Source organism: Temnothorax longispinosus, chromosome 12 (genome assembly GCF_030848805.1).
Source record: "Temnothorax longispinosus isolate EJ_2023e chromosome 12, Tlon_JGU_v1, whole genome shotgun sequence".
Taxonomy (NCBI): Eukaryota; Metazoa; Arthropoda; class Insecta; order Hymenoptera; family Formicidae; genus Temnothorax; species Temnothorax longispinosus.
Window position 1 is genome coordinate 4145367 of NC_092369.1, and position 26713 is coordinate 4172079.

The 26713-nt window shown below is 46.3% G+C and overlaps 1 protein-coding gene and 1 pseudogene across 1 annotated transcript; one reads left to right on the forward strand and one right to left on the reverse strand.

The window, feature by feature from the left end:
- Positions 1 to 10528: 10528 nt before the first annotated feature.
- Positions 10529 to 14392, reverse strand: LOC139822688 (uncharacterized). Its single transcript, XM_071794641.1, has 3 exons — positions 13233 to 14392; positions 12038 to 13111; positions 10529 to 11912 (listed from the first exon to the last, which is right to left on the reverse strand). The coding sequence occupies exons 1-3, from the start codon at positions 14390 to 14392 to the stop codon at positions 10529 to 10531; spliced, it is 3618 nt and encodes a 1205-aa protein (XP_071650742.1).
- A 3242-nt stretch (positions 14393 to 17634) lies between these two features.
- On the forward strand, positions 17635 to 18846 carry LOC139822689 (uncharacterized; annotated as a pseudogene).
- Positions 18847 to 26713: the final 7867 nt, after the last annotated feature.

Consider the following 26713-nt stretch of genomic DNA (forward strand, 5'->3'; position numbering starts at 1 on the left):
GAGCGTCTGGAGACTCGGAGACGCGAGTCGCGAGCGGCGCACAGTGGGCGGAAAGTGCCTCTTTTTGGACAAAAATCTGCTGACAATTCAAATCTTCATCGATTTTAATGAATTTTTTTTTAAAATACTCGGGGAATCATCCACTATAATGTGTCACTGCTACAAATGCAAAATGATGCGATCTAACCTCACAAGAATTCATCGAGTCCCCTTCAAAATTAGAGACACTTAACGTCGAAATGCCTAAACCCTTAAAACCTCAACTTTTATACCCTAAACCTTTAAACCTTAAACTTTTAACCCTTAAAAACGTAACAAAGGTTATATTTTGTTGTCGGCATTAGCATTACCCAATATGCACCACGTGGAGGTTTCTCGATCAGTCTTTGCACATCATTTAGCCCTAAAAAAGCCGATTTTAGATTTATGTTTATTTTTTTGTTTTTGAAATATTTTTTTATTTTTAGATTTATAATTTTTTTTAATTTTTAATTTTTAAAATTTTTTTTAGCGTGAGTGTGTGTTGCGCGTATGCGTATGTATAGGTATGTGTGTGACAGTGTATGTAAATTTATATGTAAGTAGCTGTGTATTTTAAGTTTTCTCGGTAGGTACACTGTTGGAAAATTTGTGTTAAATATAACATAAATCACATGTCCAAAACGGTCCACTCAAATTTTTGTGAGATTGTAAGATAAAATCAACACTCTTTCTGTAAATTTTTATTCCTACTTCTTTTATAGAGTAAAATCAACATTCTTTTTCTATAAATTTTAACACATTTAATAAATACGTTCAAATTGTGTTACTTTAACATATTTTTTAAGTTATTTTAATTATTTTACATTTTGAATTTGTAAAATTCAATTAACATAGCAGGCATATGTTAAATCTACACACGTATGTGTTGATTATTTTACACAAAAATTTTAACAAGGACTTTTTTTTAACACACAGGACCTCTGTTTTCAACAGTATAAGCGCGTTTTCATATTCTTCTTCTGATTTAATCGTTCTTTAAAAGCAGCTCCTCAGCTTCTCTTGACAGCGCTTTCTTTATTCTGTCCTCTTTTATTCTTAGAGAACTAATGAGTGGATCGGATGAGAGTAACATTTGATGCATATGTCTTCATTGGTAAGTTTCCGTTCACACATTCGACTGTTATCTGCTCGAGCTTTCCTAAAAATTTTATTGTTTGCCTCTTGTGGTTCCTCTGACAACCAACCAATCGGCAACTTAAGTGACTCGATAATCTTGCTCCCGTGAAGTAGAACCTTGTGAACGGATGGGGGTAGCTTGTACCATGGGTAAAGTTCAACACACAGCTCAGCAGTCCTCGAACAATAATTTTCAAATTTTCTGCAATCTACCATGTTACCACATGTAAGCACTTGTAGAATATTGTGTAGTCTTTTGATTAGAACTTCACTTAGTCCAGTAGCTGCAGCAACAGATTCAGCTTGTGCAAAGAAAGAGCGAGCAACATTCCCCGTGTTTGTTGTTCCAGCTCCCTGCTTAACAACGTCCACTGTGATTGAAAGCTTTTTCAAAGATTTTTGGATGAGTGTCTTTCTTGCCTTCTTCGAATCTTTTTCCTCCTTTGTTCTTGCGGACCCCTTCTTTAACTCTAAATTGTATGAAATATGTAATAAATATTCCATAAAACGAATCCAACAATGTAAGGTAGAGAGACCAAATTTGTAATTTTCCGCATTACATGGAAGATTGTTTACGTGAGATAAATCGTTTACCAACTTAGGTCCGACTGCGCATATATTACAACGGTTGGACGCCTTCTGTCCAGCAAGAACGTGACAAACCTTCCCGTCAATCATTGTACATCTAAGATCAAAAGTCACCTCAAATGATATGCCTTTGTATTCCAGATCAAATTTTTTAACCTTTTCGAGTAGTTCCGTATAGTGACGATATTCTTCACGTACAAGCGAGTCATTCTCTTTAATAAATTGGAACTTTACTGGTCGACAGAAATGAGGAGAACAGGGCGTTTCATTGTTCCAAACGACGAGATTATTAGCTTTAAGTTGAAGTGGAACAAAGGAGATCATAAATACAGCTGCATCATTATCACCCACATCCACATCTTCTGTATCATTTGCATGAGTGTTTAAGTTATCCGGTAAGACGTTCTCCATGGAGCTGGAGGAGCTTGGCCTTGAGTTCCATTTTTGTCTCGTTGTTTGCTGACCAGAAGCACCATCCATGCCCCACTTTCCGATAAGTAATAATTTTTTATTACTTAGTTCTTCTTTATCTTGATTCAGTTGCGCAAATATCCTCTTCGTTGTATGTTCCAATAGAGATATAAGGTGCACACTTGCTCCTGAATCTGATACCTCTATATGCTCTGGATAACAGCTTTTTTTAGCATCCATAATTGTAGCATAAGTGGGGTAGTCGTTACCAGGGTTAATGCTTACGCTATGTATCCTTAGCTTGTTATATTTTCTTTTGGTTAATTGTAAATCTACGTACATTGCCAAGACATTGTTGATATTATCATTTTCTGCGTAATCTGCTGTTTCGGTCACAGTTTCGTTAGCAGATAGCTGTTTTTTCAGTGTGAGTGCTCTTGTTAATTCTTCTTCGCTACAACTAGAAACGAGTTCCGCAATGCGCCTTTTTTTAGTCTTGGCTGACCCCTCATCATATGATAGTCGTGGACGACCTTTGTTCAACTTTGTAGAATCATTGCGTGATTGATCAATTAGAACATCGTTACGGTAATCATCATTATTGGAATCGAATTGAACTTCGAAATCGCTCTGCAAAAAAGATTCATACTTGATCATGAAAAGATCTCTTCTTCTAGACACTTTTTTCCACATTTTAAGGTACTGAGGAAGAAAGCTATAGGTCAATCGATTTTTTATAGAGTTCAATTGTCTTGCGGACAAACAATTGGTTGTGCGTATGTTCTCCATCATAACATCGATCTTGTTCTTGTTATTCGTAATAGGATTATTATTCCAAATACTTCTGCATAAAATCAAGTTTTTAACTTTATAAGACATTTTTGCGAGAAGAAGAGTAAGCAGGAAAAGTCAATCAGCGACCTTAGAAAATGATAACGGATGTTGCTCCACGTCCGGAATCTGGACACAAAGAGTGGGGGAATTTATATCACAAATGTTTATTCTTTAATAATCCAGTAAATACAGGACAATGTCGAATGACAAATTTAAGTGCGCTGACAAAATTAAAAAACTTCAAAAATGCGCTAACTTTAAAAACCAGATTACATGACACGAATGATTACGTGATGTTGGGTATATACTTGAATCAGGAATAATAAATTAAATTTTACCACAGGTTTAAGTGCACCAGGATGGAACTATTTTATGTTACGGGACAGAGGCAGAGGGAGGTAGTAAATCACGTGTCGTAGAGCCCGTGTAGAAAGCACGTACGTCTTGTAACATAAAATTCTGCCACACGACTCTCCTCTCTTCCTACCATACAGGGTCTTCTCAACTCGCGCCCTCTCTTTTAGTCACGAATAAGGCGCAAGTAAACACGGTCGGCAAGAGAGGGCGCGAGTTGAGAAGACCCTGTATGGTAGGAAGAGAGGGGAGTCGTGTGGCAGAATTTTATGTTACAAGACGTACGTGCTTTCTACACGGGCTCTACGACACGTGATTTACTACCTCCCTCTGCCTCTGTCCCGTAACATAAAATAGTTTCATCCTGGTGCACTTAATCCTGTGGTAAAATTTAATTTATTATTCCTGATTCAAGTATATACCCAACATCACGTAATCATTCGTGTCATGTAATCTGGTTTTTAAAGTTAGCGCATTTTTGAAGTTTTTTAATTTTGTCAGCGCACTTAGATTTGTCATTCGACATTGTCCTGTATTTACTGGATTATTAAAGAATAAACATTTGTGATATAAATTCCCCCACTCTTTGTGTCTAGATTCCGGACGTGGAGCAACATCCGTTATCATTTTCTAAGGTCGCTGATTGACTTTTCCTGCTTACTCTTCTTCTCGCAAAAATGTCTTATAAAGTTAAAAACTTGATTTTATGCAGAAGTATTTGGAATAGTAATCCTATTACGAATAACAAGAACAAGATCGATGTTATGATGGAGAACATACGCACAACCAATTGTTTGTCCGCAAGACAATTGAACTCTATAAAAAATCGATTGACCTATAGCTTTCTTCCTCAGTACCTTAAAATGTGGAAAAAAGTGTCTAGAAGAAGAGATCTTTTCATGATCAAGTATGAATCTTTTTTGCAGAGCGATTTCGAAGTTCAATTCGATTCCAATAATGATGATTTCCGTAACGATGTTCTAATTGATCAATCACGCAATGATTCTACAAAGTTGAACAAAGGTCGTCCACGACTATCATATGATGAGGGGTCAGCCAAGACTAAAAAAAGGCGCATTGCGGAACTCGTTTCTAGTTGTAGCGAAGAAGAATTAACAAGAGCACTCACACTGAAAAAACAGCGATCTGCTAACGAAACTGTGACCGAAACAGCAGATTACGCAGAAAATGATAATATCAACAATGTCTTGGCAATGTACGTAGATTTACAATTAACCAAAAGAAAATATAACAAGCTAAGGATACATAGCGTAAGCATTAACCCTGGTAACGACTACCCCACTTATGCTACAATTATGGATGCTAAAAGAGCATATAGAGGTATCAGATTCAGGAGCAAGTGTGCACCTTATATCTCTATTGGAACATACAACGAAGAGGATACTTGCGCAACTGAATCGAGATAAAGAAGAACATACGTGTGTAGATTTAACATATGCCTGCTATGTTAATTGAATTTTACAAATTCAAAATGTAAAATAATTAAAATAACTTAAAAAATATGTTAAATTAACACAATTTGAACGTATTTATTAAATGTGTTAAAATTTATAGAAAAAGAATGTTGATTTTACTCTATAAAAGAAGTAGGAATAAAAATTTACAGAAAGAGTGTTGATTTTATCTTACAATCTCACAAAAATTTGAGTGGACCGTTTTGGACATGTGATTTATGTTATATTTAACATAAATTTTCCAACAGTGTACCTACCGAGAAAACTTAAAATACACAGCTACTTACATATAAATTTACATACACTGTCACACACATACCTATACATACGCATACGCGCAACACACACTCACGCTAAAAAAATTTTAAAAATTAAAAATTAAAAAAAATTATAAATCTAAAAATAAAAAAATATTTCAAAAACAAAAAAATAAACATAAATCTAAAATCGGCTTTTTTAGGGCTAAATGATGTGCAAAGACTGATCGAAAAACCTCCACGTGGTGCATATTGGGTAATGCTAATGCCGACAACAAAATATAACCTTTGTTACGTTTTTAAGGGTTAAAAGTTTAAGGTTTAAAGGTTTAGGGTATAAAAGTTGAGGTTTTAAGGGTTTAGGCATTTCGACGTTAAGTGTCTCCAATTTTGAAGGGGACTCAATGAATTCTTGTGAGGTTAGATCGCATCATTTTGCATTTGTAGCAGTGACACATTATAGTGGATGATTCCCCGAGTATTTTAAAAAAAAATTCATTAAAATCGATGAAGATTTGAATTGTCAGCAGATTTTTGTCCAAAAAGAGGCACTTTCCGCCCACTGTGCGCCGTACGGAGGTAGACGCGTTAACCTCGCCTTTTTACGCGAGGTTTTTTTTTTTGACCGACTCTCCTCGCGCCACTTCCGCGCTTCTTATACGGCGCGAGGTACAACCCGCGACCCTCCATCGCGCGATTGTGTCGCTGCAATTCGTCGATCTGTTTTTGCGCCGCTTTGTTGGCGCTCACCGCTTTGGCCACGCTGGCCGCGCCACCGATCAAGGAACCGAGAGCGCCCAACATCGGTAGAAAGGGCAAGAAGCCGCCGCGTTTCGCCGTCGGAAGTATCCTCCGCTTCTTCCTTCTCGTCTTCGCGCTTCTCCTCAATCCCGTTCCTTTTCTCGTTTTCCTTTTGCGTTCCATACCCATGCCCAGCTTCGTCTTCGTCTTCATAGCCGCCCATATGGCCGCCGCGGCGAGTTTCTCACCGGCCGTGGAATCTTTCGCGGTGACGCGCTCGCGCGCCCTCTCGGCGAGCCGTCGATCGGCGACGTGTCGCTCGGCGAGCTCGCCGCTTCGCGAATACGCGACGTCGTGCTCCCGACACGCCGCGTCCAACGGATTGATGCCTTCTTCACCGCGCGCTAGTCTCTTCGCTAGACGCGTACCGGGCCCGCAGAACTGATAACCGGGTATGTGCAGTTCGAAGGGAAGAGCGTTTATCGCGCGATTGAGCAGACCGGTGCCACGCATTCAGTCGCGGTTGCGCGAGGAGCATTCGCTTCTTATTAGTTCGAACGGGAAATCGAAGATACACCGTTCACAGGGCGAAAGCGATTGCACTCGTGGCAGTCCTTGATGAGCGGCGGCGGACCGTCTATGTGCGTTCGTTGCCACGGACGATTGTAGTGTCGCATGCACGGGCGATATCTCTGCACCTCGGAATCCGCTTGTATATGTTCCGGCAAACGGTCCCACAACAGGTTCACGTATCTCCCAAATTGACGCAACGGAAGGACCTTCGGAATATATTGCAACTCTTCCGCCGTTAGATTGAGAATTTCGTAACCGTCCACCAGTATGGGAAACACACCACTGTGAGACATCTCACCGATGCGCGCGAACGATTCGTTGATTGTAGAAAATAGAAATTTTTTATCTACCGATACGACGACACGCTCGCGCTACTTATACCCGCGCGCGAGGCGTTTGCGCACGCGTGACAAAACGAAACGACGTCCGCGTTTCCCCCTCTTTTTTTCCAACGATCGAGAGACTCATCGCGAACGAACCGAGCGAAAAAACTCGAGGGAGAAAAAGAGAGAGAAGGCAAACATGCGATTCGTGCGACAGACGGCGACGTTAGGAGTCTCGAATCTGGATCGCAAAACGTCGGCGGGGTCGGCCGCGACCGAGAGAGGAAACGGAGAATCGCGCCGGCACGGTCCTCTCCTTCCGAACGTCGTCCGTTGCATCATTTGCGGTCCCTCCAATTGCGGTAAGACGAACGTTCTGCTGAGCCTGCTGGAACAACCGCACGGTCTTCGTTTCGAGAACGTATACGTGTACTCGAAATCTCTGCAACAACCGAAGTATCGATATCTCGAACGATTGTTCGAGCCTATAGACGAGATCGGTTATCACGCGTTTTCCGACAATCGCGACGTCGTTCCGCCCGACGAGGCGCTTCCCGACTCGGTTTTCATCTTCGACGACGTGGCCTGCGACAAGCAAGACAGAATGAGGGAGTACTTTTCTATGGGTCGACATTCGAATATCGATTGCTTCTATCTCTGTCAGACGTACGCCAAGATACCGAAACATCTCGTGCGCGACAACGCAAATCTGCTGATCCTGTTCAGACAGGACGGCACCAATCTGCGACACGTGTACGACGATCACGTGAACATCGACATGTCGTACGACGAATTTCGCGCCTTCTGTCGCGAGTGTTGGCGACGCGCCTACGGTTTCGCCGTGATAGACAAGGACAGCGCGTTGCGAGGCGGACGGTACAGACGGGGCTTTCACGATTTCGCCGTGCTGTAGGGTCGATCAGTGCGCCTCGTCGAACGACGCGAGTATGAGCGCGATCGCGGAGGAGAGAACCGCGCGAGAGATAGCCAAGACGCGCGCCTCGATTCGCAGAAAGTACGCCGCTCTCAGGGCCGGAAAAATGGAGAGCGAGATCGCTCTGGAAAAGAGGTACGAGCCTATCGTCAAACCTCTGAAACGGCTCGCCGACGACATGGAACGCAGAGGTAAAGGACCGGGCAAAATCGACGACGACGACGGTGCTAGCTTTGCGTTCCCGAAAAAGATGAAAGCGACGAAGAGAGCGAAGAAGGACAGCGAAAACGGCGACGACGACGACGACGCTGGCGCCGACCTGGAGCGCGATTACTGGGAGGACGACGACGTATTCGCGCCAATAGGGACAACCGCGACGGCGGAAAAAAGAGAGTCGCGTCCGGCACGGCTGAGTTCGGCTCCCGCGACGACGACAACGACCGCGATGAGCTCCACGCCGATTCGCGACGATTTGGTCCAGTTTTTACCCACAGAACGCGAGATCGTATCGGAAACGACAACTCCGCCTCCCACGTTGGAGGCGTCCGCCGGGAAATCTTTGAGTACGGCGGAAAGTCGCGACGTTCTGACTAACAAACTAGGACCGTTGGGGCAGGAATACTTGGGCGCTCTTCTGGGCGGCGACAAAAACAAGGAGCTCGACACCGTTTACGGAGTACATTTCGGCGAGAAAGGCGCGATGCTGGGAAACAAGCGATTCAAGCTGAAACCAGATGACACCATGGTCATCGACGGTGTACCGTACAAAGGCACGCGCGGCTTGTACGAGTTGATCTTCATGGGAAAACCCGACCCTAAAATCTACACGGAGAAGGACAAATTAACGTACAGGAGCATACTTTTTTCCACCAGCGCTCACAAACGCGGTAGCATAGCCGACAATCCCGTCAAGGGCAACAAGGGACCGAAGTACAAAAATATAATAGCGCCGCTCGTAAACCTGTCTCTCACAGTTAGAACTACGAAGGGTGCCGGGTTACCGTCGGCCATGCGACTGACCGACAACGCTATCGATTACGTTCACTGGGACGATCCCAACGAGCTGGTCGATAGACTTCGACTGCTGGACGCCTCTCGTCGGGCCGGCAACGATGCTCACGACAACGAAATCCTGTCGATAATCGAGGAACTTCGCGAGGCCGGCTTCGTCATAAATTGATCGGTCGCGTCGGTCGCGACGTCAGTGCGAGTCGCGCGCCCGCCAGCGCGATGTCCGTGAACAAATTCGGCATGTCTCTGACGAATCGGGACAGCGGAAACGGAGTCGACGGTGCGTCCGCGGTGAGATTGCGCTCCTCGATCGAGTCCCTGCGCAATTACGCGCGCAACAACGCGCTCTTCGTGAGCGAGGATTTTTACGACGCGAAGGAGCGCAAGATACGAAGAGTGGCCGCGCCGGAGATCGGCACCGACGCGACGAACAGGAGCTTCGTAGAGGACGCGATTGGACAGCTGAAAAGCGTTTTGATCGAAGAGATCAAGAATAACAACGCGATCCGAGATTTGGTAAACGGAATCGCGGCGCTGGAAAGCGTCGCGCTTCGTTTGAACGCTCAGGATTCTTACGACGCGTCGGGGCGCAAGATACGACGCGTAGCCGCGCCGGAGGTCGGCACCGACGCGGCCAACAAGAGGTTCGTCGAGGGAGCGATCGCGGAACTCGGAAAGACTTTGAGCGACGCGATAAAAGAATTTAAAGAGGAGTTCGTTACCGTGAAGAATACCGCGGATAGGCACGAGGTTGAAATCATCGCGATCAAAACCGTTTTGAAGATTATCAAACAAAATGAGCGTGGAAAAACGTAGACTCGTCGAAGAATTGCACGCGCCGGCGCGAAAAAATTTTCCTCGCCGCCGCGTCGTGGTGCGCGGTTACGACGACCTGTGGCAGGCCGACGTGGTCGAGATGCGCCCCTATTCGCGCGCGAACGCGGGCCACAATTACATTCTGACGGTCATCGATGTGCTGAGCAAGTACGCCTGGGCGATCCCGCTCAAGAGCAAGGGCGGAAAAGAGGTCGCGACGGCTCTCCGAAAGATCTTTCGCGAGGACGCGCGACACCCCAGGAATCTGCAAACGGACAAAGGAAAGGAATTCTACAACGCCGACGTGCGCAAAATCCTCGACGAGCGTGAGGTGAATCACTATTCCACGTATTCGGTGATGAAAGCGTCGGTGGTGGAGAGATTCAATCGCACGCTGAAAAACGACATGTGGAAACTCTTCACGCTTCAAGGATCGTACAGATGGATAGACTCGCTGCCGCGCCTCTTGTCGAATTACAATCGTCGCAGACACAGAACGATCCGAATGCGTCCGGCGGACGTGACGCCCACCGTCGCCGAAAAATTGCTGCGCACGGTGTACAGTCGCGCGAAGATAGCCGCGCCGGCGAAATTTCGAGTCGGCGATCCGGTGCGCGTGAGCAAATTCAAAACGATCTTCGAAAAAGGCTACACTCCCAATTGGACCACCGAGGTCTTTCGCATAGCCAAAGTACAAAGGACCAATCCCGTTACGTATCTGCTGAAAGACGTTCGCGAAGAAGCGATAGCCGGAGGATTCTACGAACACGAGTTGCTGCGCGTCTCCAATCCCGACGTTTATCTCGTGGAGAAGGTTCTGCGCAAGCGCGGCAATCGAGCGTTCGTGAAGTGGTTGGGAATGGACAGTTCGCACAATTCGTGGATAGATAAGGCGTCTGTGTTGTAAAAAAAGAAATACTTAGACATTAGTAGACAACGCTTACTTTATTGTTAATAAAGGTTTACACATTCGTCGATTTGTTTCTTACGTGTTATTGATTTTTACGATAAAACATTTTTAAAGCGTACAATATTGTTTCACCCCCTTTTTTTTTACAACGGTATTTTGTAATGTCCCCACGGAAGCGTCTCCTCGCCGTTCGACGTCACGTATCGCTTGTCGTCGTGCGGACTGAGGGCTAGTTTTTGCTCCGACACGGTGTTAACCTCGTGCAGCGTCGAGCGTATGCACGACTGGCGCGTTTTCAGCTCGCGCGCGTTCCGCAGACACTCCACGTAATCCTCGAACGTGATCTTCTTCGCGACTACGTTTCTCTTGACGCCCTTTATTCTCCTGGTGTCGTCGCGTCCGAGTACCTTGTAAGTGTACATCTTTGCTCTGAGGCCCACGAATTCCGTCATGATCGCGCCGTTGTTCTCGTCCTTCATCAAACCTGGCACCTTCTTGTTGACGCGCGGCATACCGTGCGCGTTGTTCTCCGCGTAATCGCTCGTGTCGAACCTGTGCACGTCGCGTTTCATATGCTCGTACACGTCTTCGCACTCCAGCGAATAGATCAGACTGTCCGTATCCGTGTAGGCAATTCGACAACGGTCTCGATAAAGCGGCACCATGTAGTCGTAGTGAAACTCGTAGAGACGCGTCTTGGATATCTCGAGAATAGACATACCCACGTAGATCGGCTTGTAGAATTTTACCTCGAGCCTTCGCAGCTCGATCGCCACCAGATTCTCCGAAAAGACGCTCCTGCTGTGAAAGTTCGGCTTAGCGATCAACGCCTCCGCGCCGTATCTCCCGTCCCATCGCGTCACGAGACGCACGTCCACGTGATCGCGCACGTTCTCCATAGTCTTGCCGAAGACGGCGTTGTTCATCAGTTTGTACAAATTCCGTTCGAAATCGTTGCTCGCGCGCGTCCTAAGCGCGGTGTTCAGCTCGATGTAGACGCGAAGCCACGGCGACTGGGCGAATCGTAGAACGCGACGAACGCGCGTCAAACGCATACCTAGTCGCAGACATTGCTGCAGGTTTCGATAGTGCGTCACGTAACGCGATTTGTCGTACAGAGTGGCGAGCAATTTTTCCTGTCGCTTGCCGGGCGGTTTGTCGCGCGTCGGGCACAACGGCAGATCCGCGTGGGTGTCGTGCAGGTCTCGCGGGTACTCGAGATCCACCTCCAAAATGTAACCGACGTCGCTGTCCGTCGGCACGGTCGTCGCGTCGAAATTCTCAGGATCGTCGAGCCACTGAAAATTCGCGTAGGGCAACGATTCGCTCATAGCCCAACCGTACAAATTGTTCACGTCGTAATACATGAGATACGTAGTGGGCTGGGACGAGTCGTGCGTCGGTACGTGCCTGTTATTGGCTCGCGCGTACCTGAGCGAACATTGACTGAGGCCGCCGCGTATTCCGCGTTCCACGAACAGCACCATGTCGATGTCGGTGAGCAGCTCGAAACGCACGCCGGTGTACCTGAGCATGGCGTGTACCCCGGCAATGTGTAGTAATGCGCGGGATCGAGCCCGTAACTCGTCGAACACGCGTCCCGAAAATTTTCAAATATATCCGCCAGAAGAAGCATGTCGGTCTTGAGATACAGATCGCTGTACTCGCCGAGATCTCGCACGCGAAAACGTCGCCAGACCCTCGTCGCGTGCTCGTAGTCGCTCTCGCTCGCGGTCTCGTCGGTCAGAGAGCTGTAAAAGGCCTCGCGCGGCGGAAGTTCGGTATCCCGCAGTTTGTCCGCGCCGTCGACGTACTCGTACGGAAACACTCCCTTGCGAGTGAGCAGATCGAAATCCTCCGCGCTCAAATCCGCGTATTCCGAACGCGTGATTCTCAGCTTGTCCCTGTTCAGATAGGACGCCAGGGTTTCGATACTCGCCGCTAAAAATTTATACGAGTCCACGAATCGAAGCTTCACGTACCGATCCCATTTTCCGTCCGTTTGCGTCTCCTTAACGGTCTTCGAGAAAGATATGTAGCTTTCCTTCGTGAGCGGCAGCAGATCGATCCCGCCCTCGAAATCGTTCGCGATTTTCTCGACGACGAAGTGCGCGTCGTAACCCGACAAATTGTGAAAGAACACGGGAATCACGTAAACGTTTCTGTAATTCAGATTGCAACGAGAATGCGCCGGACCTCTGTAACGTCCGGTTAGGTGACAGTGATCCCGCACGCGATTGTCTTCCGGTTGAAACGGTTTTCCGCACACGTGACAATGAGTCGCGAGCAGAAATTCGCTTTTCTCGTCCTCCGTGAGTTCCACCATCGCTACATTGGTGGAAAATATATTCTTAACGTGACGCGCGAGAACGCGAAGCTCGTTCACGAACCACGAAACGCAATCCTCGCCGCGACGATATCTATACGCGGACGCGGTATCGTCGTAGGTGCAGCACAGATAGTAGCCCAGGCTGAACGGTACGTGACGCTGATAAGCGTATCTTTCCGTTCTCGGGCCCCCCTCGACGTTTTCCCTCTCCCGTCGTTCGAGAAGACACTCCAAATCCGCGTACACCACGAAGGGAAGTCGCTCCTTTCTGTCGTAATTGTCGAAAGACAGCCACTTGTCGCTCTCGTTCGGGAGAACGACGGCGCAGTCGTTCATTCGGCCGCAGTCGACGCTGTGGGCGACCAACTTGTCGCGCGTATAGAAATAGTGTAGACATCTGCGAAATAACGTGCGAGCAATTACTGCGTGTATGTAAAAAAAAAAAAATAACGCCTCGTCTTTTCCTTGTTCCTCGCGTTCTTTTTTTCATTTCATTTAATTTCATTTCTTTTACCTACCGATCGCAAACGTGCTTCGCGCACCGACTTGCGGTCAATTGCGAATTCACCAATCGCGACAGATTCTTTATCCAGGCGAAATGGCCCCTGTTGACGTCGCGCAGCGTATCGCGCAGATACAGCAGATTTACGTGCTTGTCCCGCTTATCGTCGGTCAACCGCAGAGGCACGATCGCGTTGTAGTCGGCGCCCCGGCCGAACTTAGCTTTCTTTTCAATTTCTTCCCGAGTTGTAAACACGTTGATCGATACGTCGTTCTGACGTTCGAATTTTCCGATCTTTTTCAGATCTATTGGAAAATCGATCCCGTCGAGATTCAGCACCGTCGCGTAATCGGGATACGAGCCGCATCGTTCCGCGTGTCGCTCAGCGGGGTACAGAGCGGCGACCACCGCGCGCGCGAAACACGTGTCGTTCTCCGACATCACGTTGACCACCGCCTTTTTAAGTCTTATACCCAGCGGTATTTTCATCCAACATCCCACGCGCATGGGATTACACTTGTTCACGTTCACGATTAGGTTCAATATTCGCGACAACGCCCATCCGCCGTCACGTTCCTGAAATTCTTCGAGCCGCGTTAGAATCGCGTCGCGCACGTGCCTATCGTACCACTCGCTCAGATCGGACCCTGGGACAAGCTGTTCGTTCCGCGTAGCGATACTCTTCACGTCGGTCCTAACGTCCGCTACGAATTCCCCGTTGAATATAACGTTGACCTTCAGACACCCGTGTTCGGTCATATTATCTCGCACCTTTTCGAGCACGGTGCCTTTCGCGTCGTCGAGAAATCGCGCGGGCTCGATGTACGTCGAGTTCGTCACGGCGCCGGTCAGCACGCGACGTCGGAACGCCGCGTCGATCTCGATCCATGAGAAACCTCTGTCGCTGCTGCCGCCGCTACCACCTTCCCCTCCGTCCAAGCCGGCACCTACGGCGCGTTCGAATCGTCGACGCAGATCCTCCCTCGAACCTTCCAATCGCGCTATCAGAGCCACCAGAGCGCTCACGGCTCCCGTGTTTCCTCGCTTCCCGGAGCGTTTGACTCGACACTGCTCCCGCAGGAGTCGGAGACACTCGTCGCATCGCCGTCTCCACGCGCGGTAACCGTCCGCGTCGCGGACGTCCGCGGCGAGCAACTCGTCGCATTGTTTCCGCATCGCGTCCAGAAAGGTTCACCCTCGGGAACGTTGAACTTCACTCGGTCGAAAAGACGACGAGACCAGCCGGTTTGAAACCGATATATCCTGCTCTGTCCTCCGTACACCGACTCGTGATAGACATAATACTTGAGCGGCAGGCGACGCATATAACCTTTCGCCCTGGCGGAGTTCGCCACCGTCGCCTCTATCCACTTTTGCTCTCGATGGATTCGCGCTCCGATTTCCCTACGCAGATGATAGGTAGCCAGATTCCATCGCGCGTCCTCCTTCGCCACCGACGCGCGCGCACTCGACAACGGTGTTTCGACTCTCGCCCATTCATCGTCCGAATCGGACGAAAACTTAGGCATGGGCTCGCGACAACGCAATTCGTTGTCCGATTCCTCGGACGACGAATAACGGCGATCGTTCATTCGCGAGTACCCAAGCCGGGAATGCTAGCGTCTTTTTTCAACGTTTATAGATGTCGATAGATATCGAATCAGTCTCTATAAGATATCAATTGGACGTCTATAGACGTCGACGTTCCGGCTGGGACGTATCGTCGACGCTAAATTCGCACCGCTGACGTCTATATATCAAAGTAAAAAGATCTCCATCTTGAATCCTCCCATATTAATGTTTCGGTGCAATCATAAATATCCCACAAACCTATTTTACAATTCCCTCCACACTCTGAACAGAACTCCTGCGTCAATACTTCGTCGTAAACGTTACGGACGCTGCCGCGAACGATATGCCAACATGTTTTAACGTATGAGTCCAAAGTCCTCCAAATGTGTTCGGTTCTACCGATATGCAATTTGAAATACTTGGGCCTCCACCTGCGTTCGTTTTTACTGATATATGATCTAGAATGCTTGGGACACCACGTGTCAGCGCCAGCGAGTACGTTTCGAAATCCGATTTCTCTGCCGCGAAGCAAACGCACCATCGACGAGCAATAGCGTCCGTCCGTTCCCATACCGTATTTTCTTTACAAATATATTAACTCTCGACCGCGTTCTAGAATGCTCGTAGAAAAAAAAACCGTTTGCCGCGCCGTTCGCGCGCCCGTTCAATTTATACTTCCCCGTTCGTCGTCTCAACGGAAGACGTACCCCTGCCGGACGCGATTTTCCCGGAATGACGACAACCGCTTGCGACATTTTCCGACGAAAAATAATAAAAAAAAAAAAAAAACAAAAGGAGGAAACCACGAGAGCGACGTCGAGTTCGAACGCGCGTTACATAAATTATCGCGAATCGCGGGTCGAACGCGAGGTGAATGGAAAAAATTGTCGCGAACGAAGGGACGAGAGTCGTCGCCACGCTCGTTCTCTTTCTCTCGACGCGTCGCGTCGGGGACGGGCGGGAAAACCGCGAGACGAAAGGAGGAAAACCGCGCGAGACGAGACCAAATTGGGAAACGACGAGAGCGAGCGCGACGCCGAGTTCGAACGCGCGTTACATAATATATCGCGAATCGTGAATTACAGGTCGAACGCGAGGTGAATGGAAAAAAAAAAAATTGTCGCGAACGAAGGGACGAGAGTCGTCTCGCTCGATCTCTCTCTCTCTATCGACGCGTCGCGTCGGGGACGGGCGGGAAAAAAACCGCGAGACAAAAGGGTGGGAAAAACCGCGCTAGACGAGACCAAATAGGGAAACGGCGAGAGCGTCCGCGACGCCGAGTTCGAACGCGAGGTGAATGAATGAAAAAAAAAAAATCTATTTTCGCGCGTCGATCGAACGACTAGACGATGAGTCATCTCCATCGATTCCGACGAGTCGGGAAAACCACGTGCTGCCCGTCGCCCCGCCGCGGGATCGAAACGACCTTCGGACCGAGAGTTGAAAAACAAAAAACACAACGAAACGACGACGACGGGCGCGCGACACACCCCTCCCCCCGCGAAACGAACCGTCCGGAACGCGTCGTTCTCCCACCCATCCCCCCCGAAACGTTCGGACGAGCGACCTCGAACGAGTTCGAACGAGTTCGGACGCGCCCGAACGCGCGCGCGCGAGCGACCGACGACGATGAAAAGAAAAGAAAAGAAAAGAAAAAAATTAAAAAAAAAACGAACGAAAAATATCGGCCCGCGATTATCCTAAACCGCCGTCGGTAACGGCGCGAGCGCCGCTCCGAACGCCCTCTCGGAAAATGCCCAAATCCCCGCTACGAGCCCCCGTTGGCGGCCCTGACGCACCCAACCTTCCGTCAAATGTTCCCCTCGCGTCGCTCACCCCCTCTCGCCCAGTTTTCGCTTCCCCCCGCAAAAATCCTCGACGTCGGGCGAGCCGACGGAGGAGGAGAGTGAGAGTTCCTTCTGCGTAGCTTGTTCATGCGTCTCGACACTGGGAGCGTGGAGCCGCAGAATATTGCGAACGGATTCCGATTTCTTTCGGACGGGCCAGGCTTCTTATTTCGTTAAACAATAATTCTTCTAACGCAAAATGCGGCCATCCGGCGGCGACAGGTAACATTATTGACGTAAACAAACTCGCGTATATTGTACTCCGTGAGCGCTCGCGAGAAGTGCTGGGTGGCGGGTGGCAGCCATATCAGGCGCGTTCTCATACAACCTCCAATTCGGCGGATCACAAGAACCCGGTGCCGGCCCTGAGCTCCAATTCAAGGCACGGCACAACAAAGTATATATGCTATCGATGGAATGAAAGTCATTATATTCATGAACTAAATGAACATTATGATATTAACATATTTCACTAAAGTTTGAAGCAGCAGTTGTATTTGTACTTGTACAACAATTGAAAGAGCATCATTCTCGATACTTGCGTAGCATGTTTAATTTTATTATGTGTACATAATACGATATAATAGCCTTAACATTTACTGGACCTACTTTCAATCGAATATCTTAATCGTACACAATGTGTCTACATATTCGTACATCGTGACTGTAGATTATTTCCAGAAAGCAACAACGTTATACCGAAGTGTTGTAACGGTAATTCTTCAGTTTAGCTACCCCAGCACAGAAATCGATGAAATTAGGCTTATTCGACGCGTTTTTGCACGAAACAAAAGAATCTGGCAGAAAAAATTGTCGCTCTGTCCCGCAAAGCGAGATATTAATCGTTAAAGTTGACAGCATATCAGGTTATGATTCCTGTCATACCGACGAGATGTAGCGACTACGGACATGCCCCGCGGCCACATACGCATGCTCCGTGACCGCACGCGCATGCAAAAGTGCGCGAATTTGAAACTAGTGCGCGAAATGAGAACTACAATGAAACAAATGAAGCGCGCTAAAATCATACTGAAGTCGCAGGCACGTGCAATAATGTTAGGATTATTGGATTTTACACATTTCACATATAATAAAATAGAATTAATAGATTTTTTAATTCAGCATGGCGTATTAGCAAATACAATTAGGTGTAGTCAGTGCGATAACGATATAAATATTGATAAAGATACATTAACATATCGATGTGGAAGACGATATTACATAAAAAATATACATAAAAAACGTGTCTCCAAGAAGTGCGATTTTTACAAAAGTGCCAAAACTGGCACTTGGTTCCACAGAAGTCACGTAGACATTGCTACTATTTGTAAAATAGTAGCATGTTTTTTTATGTTCCGACATCCACGTCACGATGACACAATGGATGAGACTGACGTAGCATCAGCCACGATTATAGATTGTTCAATTTTTGCCGAGAGGTAATTATATCTTAATTTATCTTAATAATTGCACTGTATAGTAAAGAAAAATATATAATAATTAATGTAGAAAACTAAATGTTAATTATAATATATTTTTTTACTTGCAGGTCTGTGTGTTCTGGACAGATAAACATAGTGTAAAGCTTGGTGGTCCAGGACGCATAGTTGAAATTGATGAAGCAAAAATTGGAAAGCGCAAATACAATCGTGGCCGACTTGTAAAAGGTAATTGAATTTTTGGAGGATACGAGCAAGATTCGAAGAAGATCTTCGTCGTTCCAGTCGAGGATCGGACAGAAAAGACATTCCTGGCGTGCATCAAGGAATGGATTCAGCCAGGAAACACGATCGTGTCAGATTGTTGGAAGTCTTACAATTGCTTAAGCAATGAAGACTTCCAACATCTGACAGTGAACCATTCCTACAATTCTGTCGATCCTCAGAGTGGTAAAAAATGTTAAAAAAATATATATAAATAGCTAATTATATTATTAATGTTGCACTGTATTTCAATACATTTTTTCAATTTACAGGTGCACACACTCAACATATAAAGCGCGTTTTAAAAGAGGTTCGGGGAAATATCCCAAGATACGGAACTAAATCCGAGCACTTTCTTGGATATTTGTCCGAATATCTTTTCAAACGCCTCTATAAACGACTGAAACGTATCGAAGCTTTTTTCGAGATCATCGCGGAAATGTAGCCTCCAATGTCCACTACCGAGGACCAGCCAGAATCATCCGACCAGGGACCACGTACAGCTTGAAAACACGTTTATCGCACTTTTTGGAGACATGTTTTTTATGTATATTTTTAATGTAATATCGTCTTCCATATCGATATGTTAATGAATCTTTATCAATATTTATATCGTTACCGCACTGACTACACTTAATTGTATTTGCTAATACGCCATGCTGAATTAAAAAATCTATGGTAAATCTGAAGAATAGTGGCCTTCTCAGTGATTTTAGGACACGCCTTCGGCGTATAGATTAGTGACGCGCTTTAAAAGTATTTAACTGTTTAAACAGTTAAATACTTTTAAAGCGCGTCGTCACTAACCTACATAGGTTAAATGACGCGCTTTAAAAGTATTTAAGTGTTTAAAGCGCGTCAATAACCTATATATAATATGAAACATTAATATTTTTCGCAATAATTTCTTTAGTTTTTTAAATAATTAAATCGTATAGAGTTAATTCCGGGGAGGGAAGGGTATTAATGTTCCAACGATAGTTGTGTTTAAAGTCCGACAAATAATCGGCGCGGTTTATTAAATGGAAATATATGTATATACGTATATACATTTTAATTTGTTACTTCTGTAACTATTAATTCTCTATTTGCGCACCACGTACCGCGCTTGACTCGTATCGCCGTCTATTAATTTATTGACATTTTCACGAGTCTAATGATATATTTACATTCTAAAAATTATATTTTTTACATTTTTTGGAAATTTTATTGTCATTTTAAAATTAAAATTATTTATATATATTTTTTTTTTATTTTAATTTTAATTTTTTATGTGGGGGGCTTCGCCACCTATACACCCCCCCCCAGGGGCTTCGTTCCTGGACCCCACCAGGGGCTTTGCCCCTGGACCCCACCGAGGGCTTTACTCCTGGGCCCCACCAGGGCTACGTCTCTGGACCCCACATCACTCTCTTTTTCTCTTTCTATTTAACTACACGCGCGCATGAACTGTATGAATGGAACATCAAACGCATACACTCTACAGGCATTCAATCATCGAACATTTCCGTAAAGAGGTGTTGTGAAAAATATCGTGTGCACCTCGGGTCGAAAGCTTTTTCAGATTCGTGTGATTTGCCGCCCGAGCCAAAGGCTCGGGCGACAAACTTCACACTCGTCTGAAAAACGCTACTTTCGCCCCTTGATGCACAATATACTATTAATTACATAGGAAACGTTATAAAACAAAAAAGCGGTAAAAATATAGGGGAACAAATAAGGCGAACTATGAAAAGGCTAATGACGGATGATTTAGCTGTACAATATTCCTGGAGCGGGCAGAAAAATTATTTAAAGATTTAAAGATCTGCTTACTTCAAAACTTATTCTGAGTAAGTCGTAAAAAAAGTATAACATTCATAGTTTTAATATGTATGTATGTATGTATAGCTTTATTTCATATCCCCGTAGAGTTCGAAAGGCGTTTTTTAAAGGAACGTTCCCAAACCTTTTACAAAATCTTTTACATGCCTCCACCCTCTCTCAACGTATCCACTTAACCTAACTTATACTATCTTAACCTACTTAACCTAGTGATGTGGATGTGAACCTCTGCATCCGCCCACACCCACACCCGCCGCACACACTCACACCCCCTCCGCAAGGGACTTCCGTTTCCTCTTGCTTCAATAAAATCCCGTTAGAACCACCTCTAGTCCTCTCTCTTCGGCTTTCCACTCACTCTCTCATTTTCACCTCAATCACACCTCATTCTTCCCCTCCATCCAACCCCTCAAAGTACCCCCTTCTATTCCTATCTTTCTCAATCTCCCTCATCCACTATTCTCCCTCTTTCTCCTCTCCCAGCACCCATTTCCTCGCTTCCTGCCGACTCCCCCCTCCATCCCATTCCCTACAACGTTCCCACGTATGCTCCCACGTCTCCTCCTCTCCCTCGCACAGTCTGCAAGTCATTTTCTCCTCTTCCTCCCAATGTCTTCCCTCCCTCATTTCGTTCCCCAGCCTAAATCTCGCAATCCTATTCCACCTACTTTCCCCCCACCTTTTCTTTAGGTATTCCGGTATTTCTTCCTTTTTTACTTTCTTATACCATTTGTTGTACTTTGATTCTTTTATTCTCTCCCATCTCTCTATTCTTTGAACCTCCCTTTCCCACCTTATCATCTCCTATTCTTATCTTCTCTTCCCCCTTTCTCCACCTCTCCCTCTTTTCACAAGCCTCTTTCGCTCATGAAGTTCCTCCTACCCTCTTCCCAACTTGAGGTTCCCCTTCTCCTCACCGTTCTTTCCTTCACCTCCTCCCATTCTTGCCAGCTCGCCTCCCCCTCCAGCTTTTTTTCGAACCCCCACGCCCTTTTTCTTTCTGCAGCTCCTCCTTCACCAAGTACCACGGCGTCCTCCTGTCTACTCCCAACACCTATATCAAATATTTTTTTTCTAGTCTCTCCATCTCTTCTCTTTCTTCCCATCCCCATATTTCCACCCCGTACCCCATTACCGTCCAAACCAGCTTATCAAATAGCCAAAGCCTTCTCCCTCAGTCCTTCCCAAACCTCCTCTTTCCTATCCCCCACACTTGCTCTATTACCGCCGCCGCTTTCCTAACCCTTTCTTTCACGTGCGCCTCTTGCCCTCCATTCCTTTGTAGCGTATACCCTAGGTATCGGAACTCCTTTACCTCTTCCACTTTTTTTCCTTTCCACCGCCAATCTTTTTTCACCATCCTGCCTCCTCCTTTTCTAAACCTCATAATCTTGGTTTTCTCTGCATTTAGTTCCAGCCTCTTCTTATCCAAATACCTCTCCAGCCTCTCCATCATGCTTCTCCAGCATGATGCCAGCAGTACCATGTCATCCGCAAACTCCAGGTCATACACCCTTCCTTCCCCCAGCCTGATCCCCCCCACTTGACCTTCTTTATCTCCTCCTCCAAGTCAGCCAACAATATAATAAAAAGCAGCGGGCTCAGCGGACACCCCTGCCTTACCCCTCTTGCTATCCAAAAACTCTCCCCCAGCTCCTTTCCCGCTCTGACCCTACTTTTTGCCTCTCTCAGTACTTCCTCTATCCTCTCAACCAGACCCTCCCTAACCCCCCTCTCCCTCAGCGCCTCCATCAACACCTCCCTGTCCACCGAGTCAAATGCCGCCTTTAAGTCCACAAACAACGCCACCACCTTTCCCCCTTCCTTCCTGGTTGCCAATTCACTAGGTAATTAAGGTAATTAAGCACATAAATGTTGTCCACCGTCCCCATCCCCTTCCTAAATCCCGTTTGATTCGGCGGGATGATCCCCTTGTGCTCCACTTCCTCCCTCAGTCTCTCTGCTAACACCGCCACGTACACCTTGTATAAGGTGAAGAGCAAGGTTGGAACCGGTGGCTAAGCCATCGATTCCATCGTCGAGCTCTGTGCGCAGCGGCGGAGAGTGTCAACCAATCACAGCGGCCCAGGCGTCAGATACAGCGCGGGGCATGGCGGACCCGTCAGCAGAGCGAAAAGAAACGGCCAATCAGGGGGCAGAGAATGCGGAGGACTGTAGCTTCGAAAGCATAGCGAGCACGCAGATGCTTTCGCCTATCGACGAAACGGTGGCAGAGGCGATACTCCTATCACAACAGCAACAAATAGACACACAGCCCGCTGGTACGGCGAGGCGCAGCAACAGGTTTCAACACAGCCCGCTGGTTACGGCGAGGTTTGCGAGATCGAGTCCAGCCAACCGCAGGAGACAGGCGAGGACGCGAACACGTTGGGCCACCAGAGCCAATCACAAGCGGCGGACAAATAGACTTTCCGTGCGCGAAATATTTTATTATATTTTTAACCTATTATTATCCTTTTTAGTGCATGTGCAATTAACCTCGAGTCCGATGAGAGACCGATGATTATTATTATTATGTGACGCGGAAGAGCGACCGATATATTTGACATTGATTTTATTTTCTTAATTTTATATTTTGTTTTCTTTCAATTGTGCATGAAGTTAACCCAGAGAACGAACAAGTTCGAAATATATATTATGTTAATCATATCTGTTCGAGATTCCGTTAACGTTGCGTCGTCCGATCAGATGGCAGCATCGATCGGGTATCGACTCCCGATCACCGCGGCAGCTTGCGCACGCACGGGCGCGCTCATCGCCAACGTCTTCCTCGCGATATTCAGAGTCGCACAAATGGCCGCGCAGTGATCAGACGCACGACGTGTGCTCTGTGCATTTTTGATTGTGACTACACATTGAAGTGCCCACCGCAGTGATTACAGCTGCCGAGATACTGCATTAACATATAAAGCGACCGCTCATCCAGCTCTACTCGGGTACATCAACACGACGACTCAAGCCGGCTACACACGTTCCGGTAGAACTGTCAGGTATGCCTGCGCAGGCATGCCTGTGCAGGTCCACCGGATGCCCGTAGTGCACCCATTATCATCTACACGTTCCGGTAGACCTGCACAGGCGTGCCTGCGCAGGCATACCTGAAAGTTCTACCGGAACGTGTGTAGCCGGCTTCAGGCTCACATGTGCGCGAGTGCCGACCGCCACGTGTCTTACCGGCTCACGGGCTAATCATCACGAGGAGGGCAATTACTATAACTGCCTCGCCCACTCACGAACGATATATAAAGACTTCTTATACAAAGACTTCTTATGTTTAGTGAACTCCGAAAGACTGCCCACCACTCTCAGGTCAGACTGTATATATCTATTCTCGCATTAAAGACGGCTCAGACTGTGTTCTGAGTTACATTTTATATTACAGAATAATTAATTAACACCTTCCACGCGCGTCCTTCTCATCCCGCTTCCATCGCCGGGATTAATCAGCGATTTCGCGAACAATATCCAAACCAATTCATTAGAATTATCCTTAAATATCCAATCACATTCCTACGATACCCTCGACAGTACACGAGAGATTTTTAACATCAGTTTTTGAGCCAATAACGTTTCGAGTAGAGACGGGATAAATTTTAACGCATTAAAGTAGATTCTGGAAAAGAGCCAATCACAGGCCAGCATTACCAAATGGATTCTGACAAGTACAGGATTCTAGTTTTAGCATTCATATTCACGTTGTTTGAAATTTTAATAGTTTGCATACTGCTACTAGCGTATTCCAACGTTGCAAAAGCGAGACCTTATTACCTGTCATAGAAAGATCGAATATTATAAAAATGAAGTTCAAGGAATACCTAGTAGTCACCCTAATTATATTTGTTCCAATCATAATCAATTTCCCAGACGTACAGACCGTCAGCATGATATTTACCCTTTACACCCTTTACATCCTATTATTGAGCCTCGAGATCGATCCCGATTGGTTCCCGAGGACCCATAAGCTAAATATGCATGCGTTGCGAAAGCGAGTGCCCGAGAGCACGAGCGAGGACCAATGGAGTCCTACCGAGTGTATTTTGTATTCAATTTATTGTTTCAACAAGTTTTGACAGCTTAATCGAAATGTCGAGTCACAACGACCAATGGGGAGAAACCCAGTCAATTCTACGTAAGATTTTATTATTTCCATAGATTTTCCATAGATTCGAGCATTTCACAGATTCTGAACAGTTTGAGAGCCAATAGGATTGATTCCTGGCAGTTTAACATTATTTTATATTTTTTACGACACATTCTTGAATTTACGAGGCCTTCAGCCAATCAGAGCGCGGAGCGCAACTTTCTATCGCGAGAGCGTATGAACGACCAATGAGAAGCATGGTTCGACTAAGCAAGATTCGTTCCAAAACGCGATTTTTGTATTATATAATCGATTTTATGTTTTTCCCTGTCGAAACAATTTATATTACTTATTTTGTATTGTATGCGATACTTATTCTATACTTACCGTTCGGATACTCACCGACGACAATTTCCAATCCGTTGATTGGGCGAGACGATCCCACGAAGACTTGAAAGAAAAGGAGAATTAATAAAATTGATTTTAGTATATAGATTACTTACCTGGTAGCAAAAGGGAACGTCACCGAGACCATACACGGTCACTCGGAAAACGTTCCGAGTGACTTGCCGCGAACTTGCACATCGTGCAAATTGCGACGGCTGGCATTGGTTGCCGCATCGCCGAGTCCGAAGCGAGAGCCCTTGTCCGCCGTCCAATCCCGTTTCAGTATCTCAGTCAGAACAGAGCTGAGCCAATGAGAAAGGCTCAGCGCACGGGAAGTGATACATCGCCAAAACCAGGAATCGTGTCGCTCGTCACCAAGCGATACGATTGGCTAGAATAAATTGGCGCGCGAGATACATCATGTTCGCGCGTAAAAGCGAGGCTTTACGCCTGCGCAAGCATCAAGGAGGGGGAACTCGACCCGTTCCTCCAGGACAGTCGACCGAAGTATTTCGAGGCGTTAACACGATATTCGGTTGCGCGAAAAAATTTCGATACCGGCGGACTTATCCCGTTGCCGTATACGATAGTTACGTGAACGATAACCACGCGATAACGGTAATTAGCCGTAATTAGCTCTTAACGACGGTACATAAGAGTTCGTTAACAATCGTCGCAAGTCAGTGCGCGATAGAACCTGTCCGTTTGTGTACGGAGATACTGTAACTCTGAAATATTAAATTGTTATTTGTTTATAATAAACAAAGACTCATTATTCGCGACCCCAGTGAACATCCTGTCCGATTATCCGTATATTACGTGCGCTTAACCAGGGCGTAACCGACGGCCTTGAACACGTCCGCGACGTAAGAAACGGCAGCCATTACGCTAGAAGGAAGGACGGGGCAACGCATATCAACCAGGTTTCTGTATTTATCCAGGAAAATACAGTGGCGACCGTAATTTCAGCCCAAGTAGTAAGTGGCTATTATTTCAAATTCTATTAGATGATTGCATAAGTTCGTGCCCGATTTGTATAATTGGCATTAAGTTATTGCGTGGCTAATTGTAAGTTCAGATGGTTTTGTTTGGTAATTGTTGCCTGTACTGAATAGATGACAGTGTCTTGTTTCACTTTAGCGTCAGGCATTGTTCAGATAAATCCATTTGTGCATCAGAGAAATTATTAAATATGGAGAATGAAAAGGTGCATTTGCGGCATGTAATGCTATACGAATTTCGAAAAGGCGTGAGTGTTGGGACTGCACAAAAAAACATTCAGAGCGTTTATTTGGACCGTGCTCCTGATCTCCGGACAGTCAAAAAGTGGTTTGGCAGATTTCAAAATCACCATTTCGAAATTTCAGAAATCTGTCAAACCACTTTTTGAATGTCCGGAGAGCAGAAGCACGGTCCAAATAAACGCTCTGAATGTTTTTTTGTGCAGTCCCAAAACTTACGCGTTTTCGAAATTTGTATAGCATTACATGCCGCAAATGCACCTTTTCATTCTCGATATTTAATAATTTCTCTTATGCACAAATAGACTTATCTGAACAATGCCTGACGCTAAAGTGAAACAAGACACTGTCACCTATTCAGTGCAGGCAACAATTACTAAACAAAACCATCTGAATTTAGCCACGCAATAACTTAATGCCAATTATGAAAATCGGGCACAAACTTATGCAATCATCTAATATAACGTCAATCGTTGTTCCGGTCACAAGGTAACCCCCCTATAGTCTTCTGCCCTCTTTCCTTCCCCCTTACTATAGGCACAATTACCTTGCAGCTCTCCGGCCACCTTCCTTCCCTCCATACTTTGTTACAAAACCCTCTCACCCACTCCACCAACTCTTCTCCCCTGTGTATCCACACTTCGCTCGGAATACCGTCTACCCCCGCCGCTTTTCCATCCTTCATTTTCTTTAAGACCCTTCTCACTTCTTCCATACTTATTTTCTCCTCACCTTCCTCTCCTTCCCCCCTCCTTTCTCTCCCTCCCTTGACAACCCTTCCCTCTACCCCCCCCAAGTAACCTCATACAATGCTCCTTCCA